Source organism: Schistocerca gregaria, chromosome X (assembly GCF_023897955.1).
Source record: "Schistocerca gregaria isolate iqSchGreg1 chromosome X, iqSchGreg1.2, whole genome shotgun sequence".
Taxonomy (NCBI): domain Eukaryota; kingdom Metazoa; phylum Arthropoda; class Insecta; order Orthoptera; family Acrididae; genus Schistocerca; species Schistocerca gregaria.
Genome location: NC_064931.1, coordinates 495,221,536 through 495,238,256, shown reverse-complemented (window position 1 = coordinate 495,238,256; position 16,721 = coordinate 495,221,536). Strand labels below are relative to the sequence as shown.

Here is a 16,721-nt window from a genome sequence, read left to right as displayed (position 1 = left end):
GAATACATCAGAGCTCAAAGGTGTAGCACACGTAGTTGGAAGGGAGTAATTTGTCTAGGAGCTTAACCAGTTTAACTAGAAATTTGGTGTGTTGATGGTCTACAATTTGAATTTCAAACTAGTGGAAGATATTTAAAACTGATAAATTCACAATTATTTTGCTATTCTGTTGGACAAATGATTGATTGGTGGCCTACAAGAGTTCCTACAGTTATTTTCCAAACTAAGTATGGTCTCCAGTTTCCCAAATTAATGTGGATGTAGTCTTATATGCACTGTCTTGGAGATTTTTTTTTTTTTTCAAATCTTACTTGTGCAAATGTCCCCCCCCCCCCCCTCCCTCCCTCAACCACACACACACACACACACACACACACACACACACACACACACACACACACACTAAAAAATTACATTTGTAGCTATATTGTTGAGACGGCCTGTTGAAATCTGACATTTTGGGTATTTTGAAACCTTTCCGAATTTCTTGCAACAGCATCAACATACGTTATTGGTATAAATATATAAAAGTTTATTCTCATACCTAGAGGATAATTACTAAGGCTGTCATTGATCATAGATAAATTGGACTCAAATCTCATTGCCTTCAGAGCTCATACTAACAGTAACAGTTGTTGCTACCAATTTTACAAACTTTTAAGTGTTAACATACATAATAAATTCTAAACAATTGCCAGATATGAATGATTTATAGACATACTGGTTGTGGCAATGGCTACCTTATCAAGTAATATTTGCTTAGCAGGTACATATTTCAATTTGTGTGTAAGTAATATTAAAACTGTTAATGAATCATCATGGCCAGTAATAATAATAATAATAATAATAATAATAATAATAATAATAATATGACTACGCCGACAAGAATCATTTTTTACAATAGAGTCTTGAAGGCCTCCAGAGTGTAATTAATAGATATTGTGTTGTGAGTGCTATAAAATATTTCATCATCTCCCTCTTACTCTTGAAAGTGTGGTCAAAATGCTTCATGTTTTTCTCCATATGTGTGTATGAATAGAATTATTGTGTGCTAGTGCTCATGGGCTCTGGAAATCTTGTAATGCTGTTTCATTAAAAAAAAGGAAAGGAAAGAAAAGTCTTTTGTGGGATTGTGTTTAAAGTTAGTTTAACTACTCAAATGACACTTTAACTGTGCTGAATTTTCGGGCTTGAAGAGTTCTTTAGCTTATAATTAAGATAAACTCGATATGGTGAGCAGAGAGATAGTCAGTAAGCCACCCCCCCCCCCCCCCCTTCTAAGGCCCCTGCCACATAGAGCAAACCGAGCGAGGTGGCGCAGTGGTTAGCACACTGGACTCACATTCGGGAGGACGATGGTTCAATCCCGTCTCCGGCCATCCTGATTTAAGTTTTCCGTGATTTCCCTAAATCGTTTCACGCAAATGCTGGGATGGTCCCTCGAAAGGCCACGGCCGATTTCCTTCCCAATCCTTCCCTAACCCGAGCTTGCGCTCCGTCTCTAATGACCTCGTTGTCAACTGGCCGTTAAACACTAACCACCACATAGAGCACGTTTCACCATAAGTTTGTTTGACAGTGTGTGCGACTGTTGAGTTGTAGGTAGTGGGGTCAGCTGGCCTCCCTGCCAAAGCTGTTCAAAGCTGTAAGGTGTACTAAGTTGTATTGGTGGAAAAATACTGTTTCAGGGACAGGTGTATTCTGTAACAGTTGAGGTTTATGTCAGTGTATAAGAATGACACTTTCCTGCAGACACCAATGAAAGCTGTGAGGACAGCCACAATAATTAAGACACTTTGAGGTTAGATTCTAGCACAGTGCCTCCATAGTTTGGTTGCGTTTGCAGTGAGACCCTCTGAGCAGGCTTATGATCCCAGCTACCAGGATGACTCCTGATTGGCCAGAGCAGATAGTGTTCAGAGAATCTTACAAGGAAATTATCATGAGAACTATTATCCAAAACTATGCAAAGCTCCTTTCTGGCATCAAGCCTATCAGACAACAGTGTGTGCTTAGGGGCCATTGCACAATCAATCAAACTTCCTGTAAACCTTACTTTTTTCTGACACAGGTGTTATTACAGGCAGAGTTCTGCCATAAATGCAGATATGTGAGGAGTTCAAAAGCATTTTGAAAGAAAAATTACACTGATCTTATTATGAAATTTAGATACTGAAATGAAAGTGTTCAGTGGGTCCAGAAATTTCTAATTTTAGACAGAAGTTTCACATAGTTACGTCTGTATTGCTCTATTGTCATATCCCAATAAAGAAAATATGATCAAAGTACAAACAATCTTTTGTTTATAACAAATATGAAGTACTGTTCTTCTTAAGAACAGAATTCTTAAGAAACACAGCAGCGAGGAAAATAAATAATGCTGAATTTTGTTAGGGATACACAATGCCTACAGAACTGAAATATACAGCTGTACTCTTAAGAGAGTTGTTATAGTGAATATGTATCACATTGCCAGAGTATTAAAGAAAACTATTAGCTTCCCACTTGGGCCTCAAGAAACAAATCATTCACACTGTACTGAACATTATTCTCATAATTATCCTTCACTGACTTTGACCCCAACAAGGATTTTCGTCAATTTCAAACAGGACAGAACCACTCAGAATCTGGTAAGATGAGTGTCAGCTTTCAAAATGCTGTCAAATTCTTCACACATCTCTACTTTTGGCAGAACTGTGCCTGTAATAACTACTCGTCAGAAGGTCGGAAAGAGTGGCAGTTATGCCTGTGTCACAAGGAGTAAGAATTGCAGGAAGTTCAATTGGTAGATTGTGTGATGGCTCCCAAGCAGGCACTGTAGATTGCTAGGAGGTTTGCATGTTTTTGGGTGATAATTCTGGTGCTAATTCCTTTTAAGATTCTCTGAATGCTACCTACTCTGGTCAATCAGGAGTCCTGTTGGTGTTTGGTGTCATAATCTGCTAGCAGGGCATCACCACAAGTGGAAGTGAACTGGGGAGGCACTCAGCTGGAACGTAAGGTTAAAATTCCTTTTAATTAATGCAGTTATCTTCAAAGTTTTCACTTATGAATGTGGGGAAGAGTTGTTCTTGTATGCTGACAAACCACCCAATTATTACAACAAACACCTGCGCTTGAAACAGCGTTTTGCCACCAGTACTATTTGCCACAGACCTTACAGCTTTGGCCGGTGACCCAGCTATACCTGCTACAACAGCCATGCACACTGTTGTTAAATTATGTTTAACTGTATCTCATATTGGTGAAAAGTGGGGTTGGGAAATGTAAAGTTTAGATTGCACATATATGGTTATACATTATCTTGTAACTTTTTCTCTGACAGTGCTATTTAATATTACCTTTCTCACTTTTAATAATTCACTTGTCACTGTGCTTCCAAGTGGATGAGCTAACTTAATGAAGGGTAATGGTTAGTACATTTTAATCAATAATAAGAAAGGTATGTTTTGTTAATTAATGCATGATTGCTTTAGCTCAGCTTCCTTGCCCATCGCAGTTGGTAGCTTGTCTTCTACACAGCATGGTACAGTTATCAAATATCACACATGCACAAGGCAGAAACTGAGCTTGTCCGTAAGAAATGCCAGACTAGTTGCACACGCTGTAATTGATAAATGTGGTGAGAATGTTTAAATCTATTCCTAAATGAGTATTAACTTGTTGTCAATTGTAATACAGATGTACGTGTTAAACAGGTAATATTTTTACATTTGCAGTTATGTCCCTTTTTTTCTAAAAGGAAAAGTACATGCAAGATAAATGCAGATGTATTAGTGCAAGAATTTTAATAATTAACACTTAGCGATGAAGAAAAATCACTCCACATCTTTTAATGCTGAAATGTTAGTGCCTGTGACTGTTCCCTAAATTAGTGTGGGGATAATCAACTGGACCAATTTGTTCTTCTCTTAAATAAATAGGCACATGCAATATGAAATTGAATCTGCTTTGTTCCTTAATCATTGTTGGTTTCTTGCAGTTGCTTTTTGTGGTAATGAAAAATCATTGTTGGCTGGAGTCACTGTTCCCAACAAAGTAAAGTAACAAAAGTGCACTGTATATTTTTGGGTAGTGCTTGCAAAAGTTACACAGGTACTCAGTTCTGAGTGCAGAATTATTAAATACATACAGATGTTAAGACACACTTGCTGTTTACTTACCTTGTGGTTTTGAACAGCGAATTTGTTCTATATTTGCAGGCTGTGTTGGTGTCGTGACTAAGTTCTCTGATTCTTGTTGATATGATGGGTTTGCACTTTGCATACTTAGTCTTAAAGCTCATACAGCTAATGACAGCTGTTGATAAGGGAGTATTATTAAATCAAAACTTGAGGCTATAACTCTGTGTATTCATAGGTGCCATAGTTGCATAGAAGTTTCAGCTAGAATGTTGAATTTTAATTTGCACTGAATTTTTTCTGAATAGATTTTTATCCATTGAAAATCATTTTTGTTCTGCACATAGTAAAGGGGCTATATTATGTGTGTTTTCATTGCTTTCTAGGTTATGGTATGTATATCAATGATGGCTTTAACTGCTGTAAATATCTGTAAATACACATTTACCACTAGAATATTTTATTTTGTGTAGCATATTAGTTTGTAGTAACCTTATAAAAACTTCAGTTCAACATACAGCATTTCATGTTTATTTTACACCTATTTTACATGCATTAAACTGTTTTAATGGATATTTTTTTATAATAATGCATTATGTGCTTAAACAGAACTTAGTAATCCACAATGCAAAGCAAATTAAAAAACTGAAGTAGCAATATGTTATTTTTACTAGACTGTTGGCTTACATGCTTCTTTAGTGATTTTTTTAGGTCATAAAATACATTACTTTTTATAGGCGTCCTGTACCAAACATTCCCCCCAGAGTCGTGGAACGGCCCAATAATCCATTTCGGATGTGATGTACTCTATGGAAAAGTGGATGGTGGCATCACTTGGCATTGGGAACAAGCTACAAAGGAAAAGGCTCAGGAGCTTTAATACTTAACACGATTTGTGTGAAAGTGGTGATGTAAGTTTCGCTGTGAATGCAGAGTGCTTCTACATGTTTCATAAGAAGCCCACTATAAGAGTGTGTTCCGACATGTTTTTATGTTCTAAAGGTGAGAATAAGATGATAGGATTGTGTATTTGTGGTTGTCTGTTTGTGTGTTGTATAAATATAAACCATAAGTTGTTAATTTTTTACAGATTTCCAGGTAATATGCATTCAGTGTTCTTACCAAAAAACACTGTGTATAGTATTAACTTTTAGAAGGCTGTATCTTGAATTACTGTAAGTTTAAATAGTCCTTGTTCATGCTGAGTCGCATAATTGTGATAGGGATATGATAATTCTTGATTGTGATATTGTATTTAAATGAAATCTGTCTTCCAGAAGTGGAGTCACTTATAAAAATTGAGTGTTGTTGACAAACGGTAACATTTTCTTAGGATCAGTCAACAAAGCAAGACAAAGAATGGCAAAAACACAGACCACTTTATGGTGTGTGTATTGCACTGATGATAATGCTGTTTACAATATTTTCAATTTAGTTAATCAGAATAAGTGTTAATCAGAGTATTTGAAAGGTTACAACATTAATGATGACATTGACAAATCATGCCAAAGTATTAAAAATCTTGTTGGATCTTAAAAATGCAATGTGGCTGGGATGAAAAGATTGAATCAGTCTCTCTCTCTCTCTCTCTCTCTCTCTCTCTCTCTCTCTCTCTCTCTCTCTATCTGTGTGTGTGTGTGTGTGTGTGTGTGTGTGTGTGTGTGTGTGTGTTTTAAACAGGAGGATGCATTGTAAATTGGTAGACTGCTTACTCAAAATTCCCTTTCCATTCTTTTTGTTACTGTTACTGTGGAAAGTCATTTTGGACCAGCACAGATTCCTTACTGTGTTACCTAATGAAAATTAGAGTTTTCATTATAATTATTACTGTAATCACCACAAACATGAGCCCCACACGTCATCATAATTGTGCTCTTTTGTATCTCATTGCATTTACTCAAAATATTTAGGAGGCCAATGGTATTCATTTTAACTTGTAGTTCCTTATTAAATATTGTTTTGGCATTTTTGTCTGTCAGAATTTTACATTCTTTTCAAATGGCTCTCTTACACCTTCACTTCAGTACTTTCCCAGGAGCGCACACTCTTTAATAGGATAAAATCCTGTTATGGCTAATACTCTTCCAGTTGAGCTTACATGAACAGCTAACTTATTGCAGAGGACATAGTGGCAAGAAAAAGCTTTCATTTGGTCTGTGAGATGTGTTCAGGTGACTCAACTGAACGAGTCCTGCTCAAATAAGGCATTTCTCAGAGTTCAAGTCTCCGTTCAGCATACAGTTTTAACTTGTTTCAATTGGTCATTCTGAACAACTTGTACAGTCATTGCCATTACGTGCTTTATAAATGACTATTACAATTATACTTCACCATTTTTGCCAACTTTAAGACTTCTCAGGCAGTGAAAAGGTGATTGTTTCTGATTTATACATGAAAGCTAACTCATTACTTCTTACTGCCTTAAGGCTGTGGATTGGTTAGAAATGGTTCTTATAAAAATAGCTTCATAGTGATAAAAAGGAAGAGAAGTTGCCTTATTTCATTTGTAAGCATAAAACACTATCAGTCTCTGTCAGTTACCAATATAAATTTTGATGTTACCACTCGACACTCAGAAGCAAGTTAAGTGAGTCTATGTGGAAGTATTTTGGTTATGTAAAGAGTCAAATAACCTGTTGTAATATGGAGAAAACAAATTTCATTAGTTGAGATGGATAAGTGGTTTTTTTACTCATGTTCTGTTTGTTCCTCTGTTAGTGCTGACTCAATTAAATGTACTGCCCCTTTTTTTTCTGTCAATATGGGTCAGCAAATTTGATTTTTTTTCACGCAAGTCATTAAAATGTGTGACTGGTATTTCATTCAAGTCATTAAAATGTGTGACTGGCAGCCATGATAAATTTATACTTTAAGACTTTATATTGCATTGTTAGTTAGTTCCATTTTATGAAATAGCATCATAATGACATTACTGTTGAAATTTCACACTGTAGCATGTACAGCTTTCATGAAATAGCATTGAAATATTTCACCTAATTACCTGATAGAGGAGAAGTTACGAAGGGATATAATTTGATGTAAATGACGGATCCTTAAATGAATGTCCAGCACACTTAATTTATAATTTATGTCAAATAGCCTCTACTTACAAACACCCCTTAAAGTTAATGATAGTGCTCCATTTCTCTCTCTCTATATCTCTCTCTCTCTCTCTCTCTCTCTCTCTCTCTCTCTCTCTCTCTCTCTCTCTCTCTCCCCCCCTCTCCCTCTCTTTTTTTTTTTTTATTTGGGTATCAGTGCAATGACTGTAGCATATTTTGCAATAGATATCTCATATTGAATGAGATTTAATTCTTCTGATATAATAGATAGTACATTTCTTCTTTGCAAATACAGATCATTTCTGAGTCAGGGACACACTTACAGTGTTACGTTTGCATTTGATCATAAAATGTATACATTCACTCTGTTTCAGCAGATACTAGGAAGTAATCTGTGAAGACTACTTAACTATATGCACTGCAAAATAGCTCTAGACAAGGTTGGCAGGCTATCTGCTGAGTTCCTGTTGCAGTTTTCTGTTTACTGTAAATGATTTTACTCTATGAAATGAAGAGCTTGAGAGGTCACATCAGATAGTTCTACTGCAGAATGCGAAGTTAACTTTGGTTAAGAAACTGGACTCGTATCCGTGAGGAGTAGAGGTTGAAATCACTATGTAGCTATCCAGTTTTAAGGTTCCCCTGGTTTTCCTAAATTCACTTTAGTTGCAAGATGTCAGGTTGTGTAAAGTGAAATGTGGCAATAAATAAATAATTTTCCAAAATTACTTAGGGGAAAGCTAGCAGTGGTTGGTTTGTTTGATGATTCCATTTCCCTTCTCCATCTCTGTCCAATCGAAACTTGTGCTATATCGCTAACGATCTCATTTTGATATGATTAAACCTGAATCCCTTTTTTTTCTCTCTCCAATACTTAACCTAATGCTGATTTCTTTACAATGACTCCAATCTGATGTTCAGACAAAACACCTTAAGAAAGAAATTGGTGGAGCTATGAAAGGTCAGCCAAGAGAAATGGAGTAGAGGGAAAGGGAGGAAGTGTGTGTGTGTGTGTGTGTGTGTGTGTGTGTGTGTGTGTGTGTGTGTGTGTGAGTGGGGGGGGGGGGGGGGGGGCTGCCAGACAGAGATTCCCTCACTGCTCTTACACTCATGTCCATTTTAGTGGTATAGCTCCTGGTCATGTTCTACTCACTGCTTTACTGTCTATGCACTGTTATGATATTTATTGCACCACAAGACTTAATCCATTGAAAACCAACACATGAAATTTAATTTCCACAGTTGGTGTTAAAATTTCCTATGTTGTGTTGTTAACCAGGGTATTGTATTTTGCTAGCGGTGCTTATGGATTATATTTCTTTACTTAACTGGAAGGTTTCTTTTAATTGTTTTTAAATATCTTTCCTGTTTTTATGCTTTCTTCCCGCAGTTTTGTTAGTTATTTCATGGAATAGAAAACAATTTTCTTCATATGTTTTGAGTAAAACTGATGTTTCATTGAGTCTGATGACAATAATTTGGTCTTTGAATATGATGGTCCTAAAGACAATTACAACTGTTGAACATATTTTTAAAACAAATTGAGGTACATTTTCTGAAATAAAGTAAAATCTAAGCTTGAACTTCTTCAGATATCGTGACCGAATAGTGCTTGTTATGATCGTATAGGGTGTTGTACATACCAACAGTGATAATACAATTAGAATTCTGTTAAGTACATCTCATGCAAGAACTGTGAAGTAATTATTGATGCTTATTTTCGACAGTGTCATATTCTCTCTGTTTAGTATAATAATGGAGGAGACTATCAAAAGTCACTTGGGAAACCTTAACTTCTTTATCGTCTTTATTCTCTCCCACTCCACCCCAATTTTAGATGACTAGTTATCTTCAGCATGAAATTTACTTTTTGCAAGTAAAACTCGCAATTATTCCTCTAATCAGTCTAGTGCATTGAAAGAGAACTGGAACATGCTGTGTGTTCTTAGCATTTCATCTTTTTCCATTTTGATTAATGACATCAGAAAGATATGCAGCAGATTGTTTATCTTCTACAGATTCTTTGGTGCTTTCACAGTGTTAGATGATTAATGAGTTTGCCAGTTTTCAGAATAAATTGTTAGAATCCACAAATAAATTAAGAGGATGATGATGATGATGATGATGATATATATCTTGAGCTTCAGACTTGTTAGTCCTATTCAGAAGGAGTCCAGTACACTTATTATGTTTAAGTCTGCTAATCTTTATCTGTTTTTATGATAAGTCTTCTTGTCACTTTCTTCCCTTATTTGTTGCATCACATAATAAAAGCCCCTTTGCAGTCCCACAGATGGCAGCCAACCTTTAAGTAATGAGAATAGTTTTATTAATAAATATAGTAACAGATCTATTCCCATGCCACCATGGCATTGACGAGGTACTCCTGTCACAGACCCATCATTTGCAATTGTGTTGAGAAATTCATTTCTTGTTCCATTCCAGTTCTCAAGAAAACTTTTTAAAATTGCTTTTTGAGACAGTAAGTTCCAGATCCAGTGCCAGGGGAAAAAAAGTCCCTGCCTATGGTTCTTACATAAGGACTTTGTGATATTTCAGGGAGGGGGCCCTCATTCTGTCAGCTGTCAGACAAGTGTGAAAAACAATTGTTATTTGTGAGCTAGTTGGTCAGTGGTGGTAGAGTGTTGTTGTGTTCATTCCACAGTATTTGTGCACTTTGCTTTCCCAAAATACCATTCCTCATCTTTTGCTGGTATGTCATCATTAAGTCCTTGCTGTAAATTGGACACAGTTAGTAATTGTGCTCAGCTGTAGAATTCTTTTGCTCCACCATACTTTATTATTTATATGCATAATCACTGTGACCTCCTTTTTACACTAAAAATGTACCCATATTGACTAAAGCATGATGAAGTGTGAACTATTGTACAAAAGGCAACTGTGTGATTATTTCTAGTGTACCTGCATTTTTGTTGTTATAACTAATGTACTTTTCAAGTTTGAGTGCGGTTTAGTCACCAAGTGATCCTTGTAGAATATCTAACAACTTTCCACTTCCTTTGTAACATTTGTGTGAATAATGTTCAGTTCCCGTAGCTACCTTTCAAATTAACATACATTAAATGTATACCCACATTAAAATATTATTTCCCAGGAATTGTTTTTACTTTTGTGCTCTACAGCACTATGATAACTATTGAACTCACAATAAATTAATCAGTAATTTATTCTTAGTTCTGAAGAATTCTGAAGGAACTAATGCTATTGGCTTAACTGCTTGTGGCTCCAGATAATGAATTCTAGTCCGTATTATTTACTAATATTTGTAAATATTTAGTTTATATAATAAAGATGGAATATTAGATACTACACTCCATTTGTAGTACTATATAACATTTTCCAAAATAATCTAAATGATATTTTCAGATTTTAATTACAGTAATCAAAACGTGATTGACTGAAATAAGTCAGCGTTGTTTTAATGCTTCCTCCTGGAAACAATCAAATTTGTTTTACAATGTGTGTGTGTGTGTGTGTGTGTGTGTGTGTGTGTGTGTGTGTGTGCAAGAAAGCCATTGAGTGGAAATATTAATTGTTTGTAAGAACAATGATTTTGTAAGTAACCTTTCAATGTGGCAACCAGATGTAAATATGAAAGAAGTTTGCTGATTGAGTTATTGTACACATTTATGTTTGATAGTGATATGGTTCCTGTACCATAGGTGCAATGCATTTTAAATTACAGCAGTTAATAAAATTTAATAATGATGCAATATATGCTTTGTTTACTGATTCATCGTACTGTTTTGTTTCAGTAATGTTATATCATTTACATTTACTGAACAGTTGTCGTGACTATGAGGAGGTTATTCCATAACAGAGATTACTCCATATAGTTATCTATTTGTGATACCATATATGTCATATATTATAGTTATGTACCATATCTATTTTCTAAAAATGATCAAAACAGTGTTAATCTTTTTAGATACTGATACCTCTGGCATCTCATAGACAATTTTCCAACTTATTAATCCTTGTAGAGATAAAAGAAAAGAGTTTTGTATTTATGGCTGTAAGTGTTGAAAAAAATTCTTTGTGGGGAAATTTTTATTTTGACATTTTCCTAGTGATTAAAACAGTTCACATGTATTATTGTGAAACTATTGCTCTCTGTTGTACACACCTTGCTGCACACAAAAATTGTTATTTTTGAATGTGAGTGATTTGTAAAACTGCTCTTTAGGTGTGGTGGCTTTGTGTGTATAGATTTCATAACATATTTATTTTCTGATAGTATTGTTGCTTAATACAGAAATCCATTAATAATAGCCAACTGCAAAAGTTACATTTTTAGTTGTCTTTCCAGATGTGTTTATTGGTTTACATAAAGGAAATTATTTTATTAAACACTGACAAAACTGTGGATATTTGCCATTCCAAATACATTCTATTGTCGTAATTGTCACATGGCTGTCATCAGGCAGTAGTGGTTAAATTCAGAATGAGCCATGTCCCTGTGTATATCTTGGAATGAAATGAATGAAAACTTTTGTAAAGTTATGTGTAAATGGAAGGAATTAACATTATCATATTGAGTTTTGTGGAAGGCAATTGATACCAGCAGATGCCATTTTCTATTTTGGACTTTAAGAAAATTGGAAAAAACTTGCAAATGTGATATTTCATGCAGGAGATTGTAGATCTATGATATACAATTGTATTATGTACCTCTTGAAGAGCTGAAATTGTGATTGTTAAAATCTGAACTTTGAAACTACTACTTTTTATTCCAAATGGGAAATTGTCACCACCAGCATTTCTTGTATGTGAAAATGACTATTTTTAGAACTATTTTTTCTTGTTGTTGAATGAAATTATTAACATGCCTAGCACTTCAGTAATTCTTGTCCATAAAAGGCCGTAAAAGAGTTGTACTTGTACAGTTCTTTAAAACCTAACTTGTGACTGTGTTTAATAAATTAACACACAATTATTATTTATTACCAGTAGATCTACAGATATCATTTAACTCTCTGTATATAACACACAAAAACAAGCTAAATTTATTATGGTATGGTTCTGTGCTACTGTAACTGTTGTACTGAATTGTAATTTTGCTGACCACAGCATAATTGCTTATCTTTCTTGGGAATTGGTAGGGAGACAGTGATAAAAGTAAACAAATCATATTGTTTATGTGAGTTTAAGACATGATCTGAAGTTTTCAAGTAACCATGACAACTCCCAGTACATGTACCTGTACAGCTAAATTTTGTGTTATTTACATCACATAACAAGAAATATCTGGGAAAAATCATTTGCCTTCTGTAAGAAGAAATCTGTCTATTGTATTCCCTTTCATGGCACTGCTATTGTTGACCACTTGAATGACAGATAAATTTCAAAGCTCAGTACTTATATTTGTTTACAGGTGGTAGTAATAGGAGGCTAATTAGAGCAACCACTGGAAGACAACAAATTAATAATGCCATTACTTGTGTGGGCTTCATAAGTACACTCAAGGTCTGCACCTGAGTGATAATCCAGTGAACATTCTAGTATCTCAAGAGCTCCCTGGACTGAAAAGATTATTAATGAAATTCAATAAAATGAGTTACAAGTGTTTTAAATTGTAATTTTATAATCTTTGTTAATTTTCTATTTTAATTTCTCACCTGAATGCTGGGTCATGTAGAAAAGTATTTTGTAAGAGACCATTTTGATATTTTCTAAATTTATTTCATTAAATATAAATACCTGAGAGGGTCTGCCAGACTTCTATTTTAACTGTGAGATAGTATTTTATTGGTTTGTCATGTATCTCTGTTTATATTTCACGAACAGGCCCAATATATCCATGTATGGAGAATTAATGCCTATTCATGGAATGCATTAGTATAACTGCTTAGAAGAAATTATACTTAAGTTCCATTATATATTTCTGGGTAAAAGGGATGTAGTAACACATTAAGCTGTGGCAGTGTCTTTTGAATTGTATTTCCTGCAACTTCTCTTTAAATTGGATTAGTCATCTGAAAGGTACCTGAATGGAAGTAGCAATTGTGATTATGAGTTCTGTTTATTATTTTGTGTACATGTACATAATCTGCAGTGGGGACATTTTGCTATAAGAACCATTCCTTGAGCAATGCAGGGTCTAGCAGTTACCAGTAACAAAAATCGTTGCAGACAAATATTCATTTCTGATATGCAGGCTGTTTATAAAGATTGTTGTGTAGTTTGATGTATATGAAGTTCTGAAAGTTGGTAGTCACACTTGCTGATTGCCTTCTGTTTGTTTTCTACATAAAATACGGTTCTGTGAACCAATATGTAAGAACATTTTTCAACCACTGTACAGCATTTCCTTCAATATATTTGTATGGCACAGATGACATGATTTAGTAATGGTAGTTTTAGGGTTGTACAGTTTCATCTCATGTCCCATAGAACATTTTCAGATCATGGTGGTATTAATTTACAAAGTGCAAGAAGAATATTTGTTGTAGGAATTAGTGTGGTATAACATGTAATTGTTGCTTGTTACAATCATTTTCGTGAAGACAGTGACATCCCTCCTACCAGAGGATCATGACTAAGAAAGTACTGTGATACTAAAATAAACAGTTGGGTTTATGACAGTTGTATTTTTGTTTAAAAATTAGATTCTTTAAATGATCCCCAAAGAAAATAGAAAAGAGATAGTGCAGTAACTTTAACTATCTTTCATTGTAGTGTCTAGAACACGAGGGATGAAGATGAGAAGCTCAGATGTGCACAAACATTACTGTCAATACTACAGAGCTATTGAGTAAAAGCAGTAAAATACATTGTAAGCATTAGTTATAAGTCACATTGTTCAGCATACATAGTATGAGTCCTGACCCAGATGGGTAGCTGTGTGTAGAAATGGTGTATAATATAATACTTTTCAGTGGGGTTTTTGCAGACCTTTGTGTCACCTGTAAATAAACCACAGAATTTTTTAAAAAAATTACAGTGTTTCATGGCCAATACCATTCTCAAAATCAGTTAATTGTAAGTTTCCTGCCTGTGAAATGTTTTTGCATTTACTGCACTTGACACTGCTGGAAAAATACATACGTCATAGGACCACCTCTTAAAGTTTAAGTTATATGGTGAATGACTGCAAGCACTTTCTTGCTTGGAGATCTTATAATTCAGTAAAATTGTTCATCTTCAGTAGACTGTTTTAACCTCTCTACCCTAAGATGGGCAAGTGGATGTGTCATCATTATTATTATCTTATTATTATTATTATTATTATTATTATTTATTGTTACTATTGTTCTCTGTGTGTAGATCCCTTTCCCTCCATATGCCCCTTTCATTTCCACTTAAACCCACAGTTTTGGAAGACTGTTAATGAAACAGTGTTTTGGCTATCAGAGTTTCCTTTCCATTCAAGGGCCATCATTCAGACAAGAAGTGCTCATAGGCACAAGTTCACAATCCTTATTTCATGCTGACAACACATGTCTAGTTATTCTGGATCCCCTCATGCAGTAAGTGACCTGATAATGAGCATTGTTCCTCAGGGTGATCAGTCGTGCACTCTAATATTAAGAACATTAAAAAATGAAAATATTACTAAAATAACATTTTCTCAGTATTTGTAAATGTCAGGGGGTACATACGTGAATATTAAAAATTAATCTTTAGATGTGATGGGTTCACACCATTAAAGAAAAAGAAGAAAATTCATATTTCCTCGTTATCTATATCAACAGCTACATTCTAAAAGAAAGTGCAGAATTAGGGATTGCTCGAATGCTACACCTGACTGGCTGTAAAGATGTCATTTGTCATTCGTCCTTCAAAAGATATCCTAAAAAATACTCCCTAATTGCAAAGAAAACCATTCACACACATTGTTTTTTATCTTCTTCTTCCTTCTACTTTTTAAGTTTTACATCTGTAAATATTGTAAATACTATTTCATATATCTCTCTCTCTCTCTCTGTGTGTGTGTGTGTGTGTGTGTGTGTGTGTGTGTGAGGGGGAGAGAGAGAGAGAGAGAGAGGGCAACACAAAAATGTCTAGTGGAAACATTTAGTTTTTGGAAATAATGTACTATTTTAGCTTTAACGAATAGCATTTTGTAATACAGAAACTACTTGAAGTGTCACAAGCAGTAGTTCATTATTTATGGTACCTTTTCCCATAACCTTTTTGTGAATATTGTAAATATGTATTTAAATTAATATGAAATGTGTCTGATGTGATAATTTTATGTAATGTACTGTCTCAGTTGAAATGCATGTAAGTTTTGAAAATAAATATTTTTGTTAATATATATGTTTTGAGTTTTGTTAAAGCTTATTATAAGTTATTAAACACAGTGATCTGTGCATGAATAGTTGTTTAACTATGTATTACTGAACACATTACCACCAAGTCTGTGGTACAGGAACTGTAAGAACTTCATCTGTATTCAAAATTAACATGCAGCAGAGATTATTTCTGCAATTCTTAACAATATAAACATAAAAGTCAGGAATGTGCTATATGTTTAAGAAATGATAGTAGTAGATACCTATAGGTGGAGTATGGGCAGAAGCAGTTAGCAGGGAAAGAAATTTTATAGGTAGCCAAACGCTTAGTTTGACATGATGGTATCTGGCATACTCTTGTGTGTTCTGAATTGTGGTGTGTTAGTGTCAAAATATACACAATCTAAACCATCTGATTTTGGCACAGGAGACATGTCAAGAAATTTGTCATAAAACGTCACCATAAACATAGAACAATCAATGCTAATAATAATAGTTCAGTTTTGTTACACGTATGAGGGTAAGTCAATTATTTTATAACTATAAAATTTTATTGTAATCAAATAGGAAACTTATAAGAACACCATTTTTGTCATAGTCTCCTTATGTTTCAACACACTTGGTCTATCATTGTACAAGCTTCCTGATGCCCTCATAAAGGAAGGTTCTCAGTTGAGCTGAGAGACAGGAATGCACCACTTCTTTTGCTGCTTCGTCCGAGACAAATCGACGGCCTCTTAAGGTCTGTTTGAGTGATAATGAAACTAACCTAGCAGCTTGAAAATTGCAAAGATATAACAACAAATAAACAAAGCATGTATCATCAATGTAAAACAGCAGTACTACCAAAATAAACAAAAATATAACTAAATTGCCGATAATAATTGACTTACCCTCGTATTCATATATACTGAAGAGCCAAAGAAACTAGTACACCTGCTTAATATCATGTAGCACCGCCGCAAGCACGCAGAAGTGCCACAACACAATGTATAATAAACTCTACTAATGTCTAAGGTAGCGCTGGAGGGAATTGACACAGGAATCCTGCAGGGTTGTCCATATATCTGTAAGAGTATGAGGGGATGGAGATCTCTTGTGAACAGCACATTGCAAGGCATCCCAGATATGCTCAATAATGTTCATGTCTGGGGAGTTTGGTGCCCAGTGGAAGTGTTTAAACTCAAAAGTGTGTTCCTGGAGCCACTCTATAACATTTCTGGATGTGTGGGGTGTAGCATTGTCCTGCTGGAATTGCCCAAGTCTGTTGGAATGCACAA

At 34.8% G+C, this 16,721-nt stretch overlaps 1 protein-coding gene across 4 annotated transcripts in view; it reads left to right on the top strand.

Annotated features, from left to right (window-relative positions):
* The window catches only part of LOC126299409 (dynamin), a 117,019-nt gene extending 101,553 nt beyond the window's left edge, over window positions 1-15,466 (top strand). For 2 of the 4 annotated variants that reach the window (XR_007552797.1, XR_007552796.1), the window contains 2 exons: window positions 4,859-5,123; window positions 12,579-15,466. Coding sequence is in view for 2 of the 4 variants with exons in the window: in XM_049991301.1 (XP_049847258.1) it covers window positions 4,859-4,922 (64 nt within the window). In the remaining 2 variants the exon portion in view is untranslated. Of the gene's footprint in view, window positions 1-4,858 lie in introns of all 4 variants that reach the window. The other 2 variants (XM_049991301.1, XM_049991303.1) reach the window with 1 other exon arrangement.
* The last annotated feature ends 1,255 nt before the right edge of the window (window positions 15,467-16,721 follow it).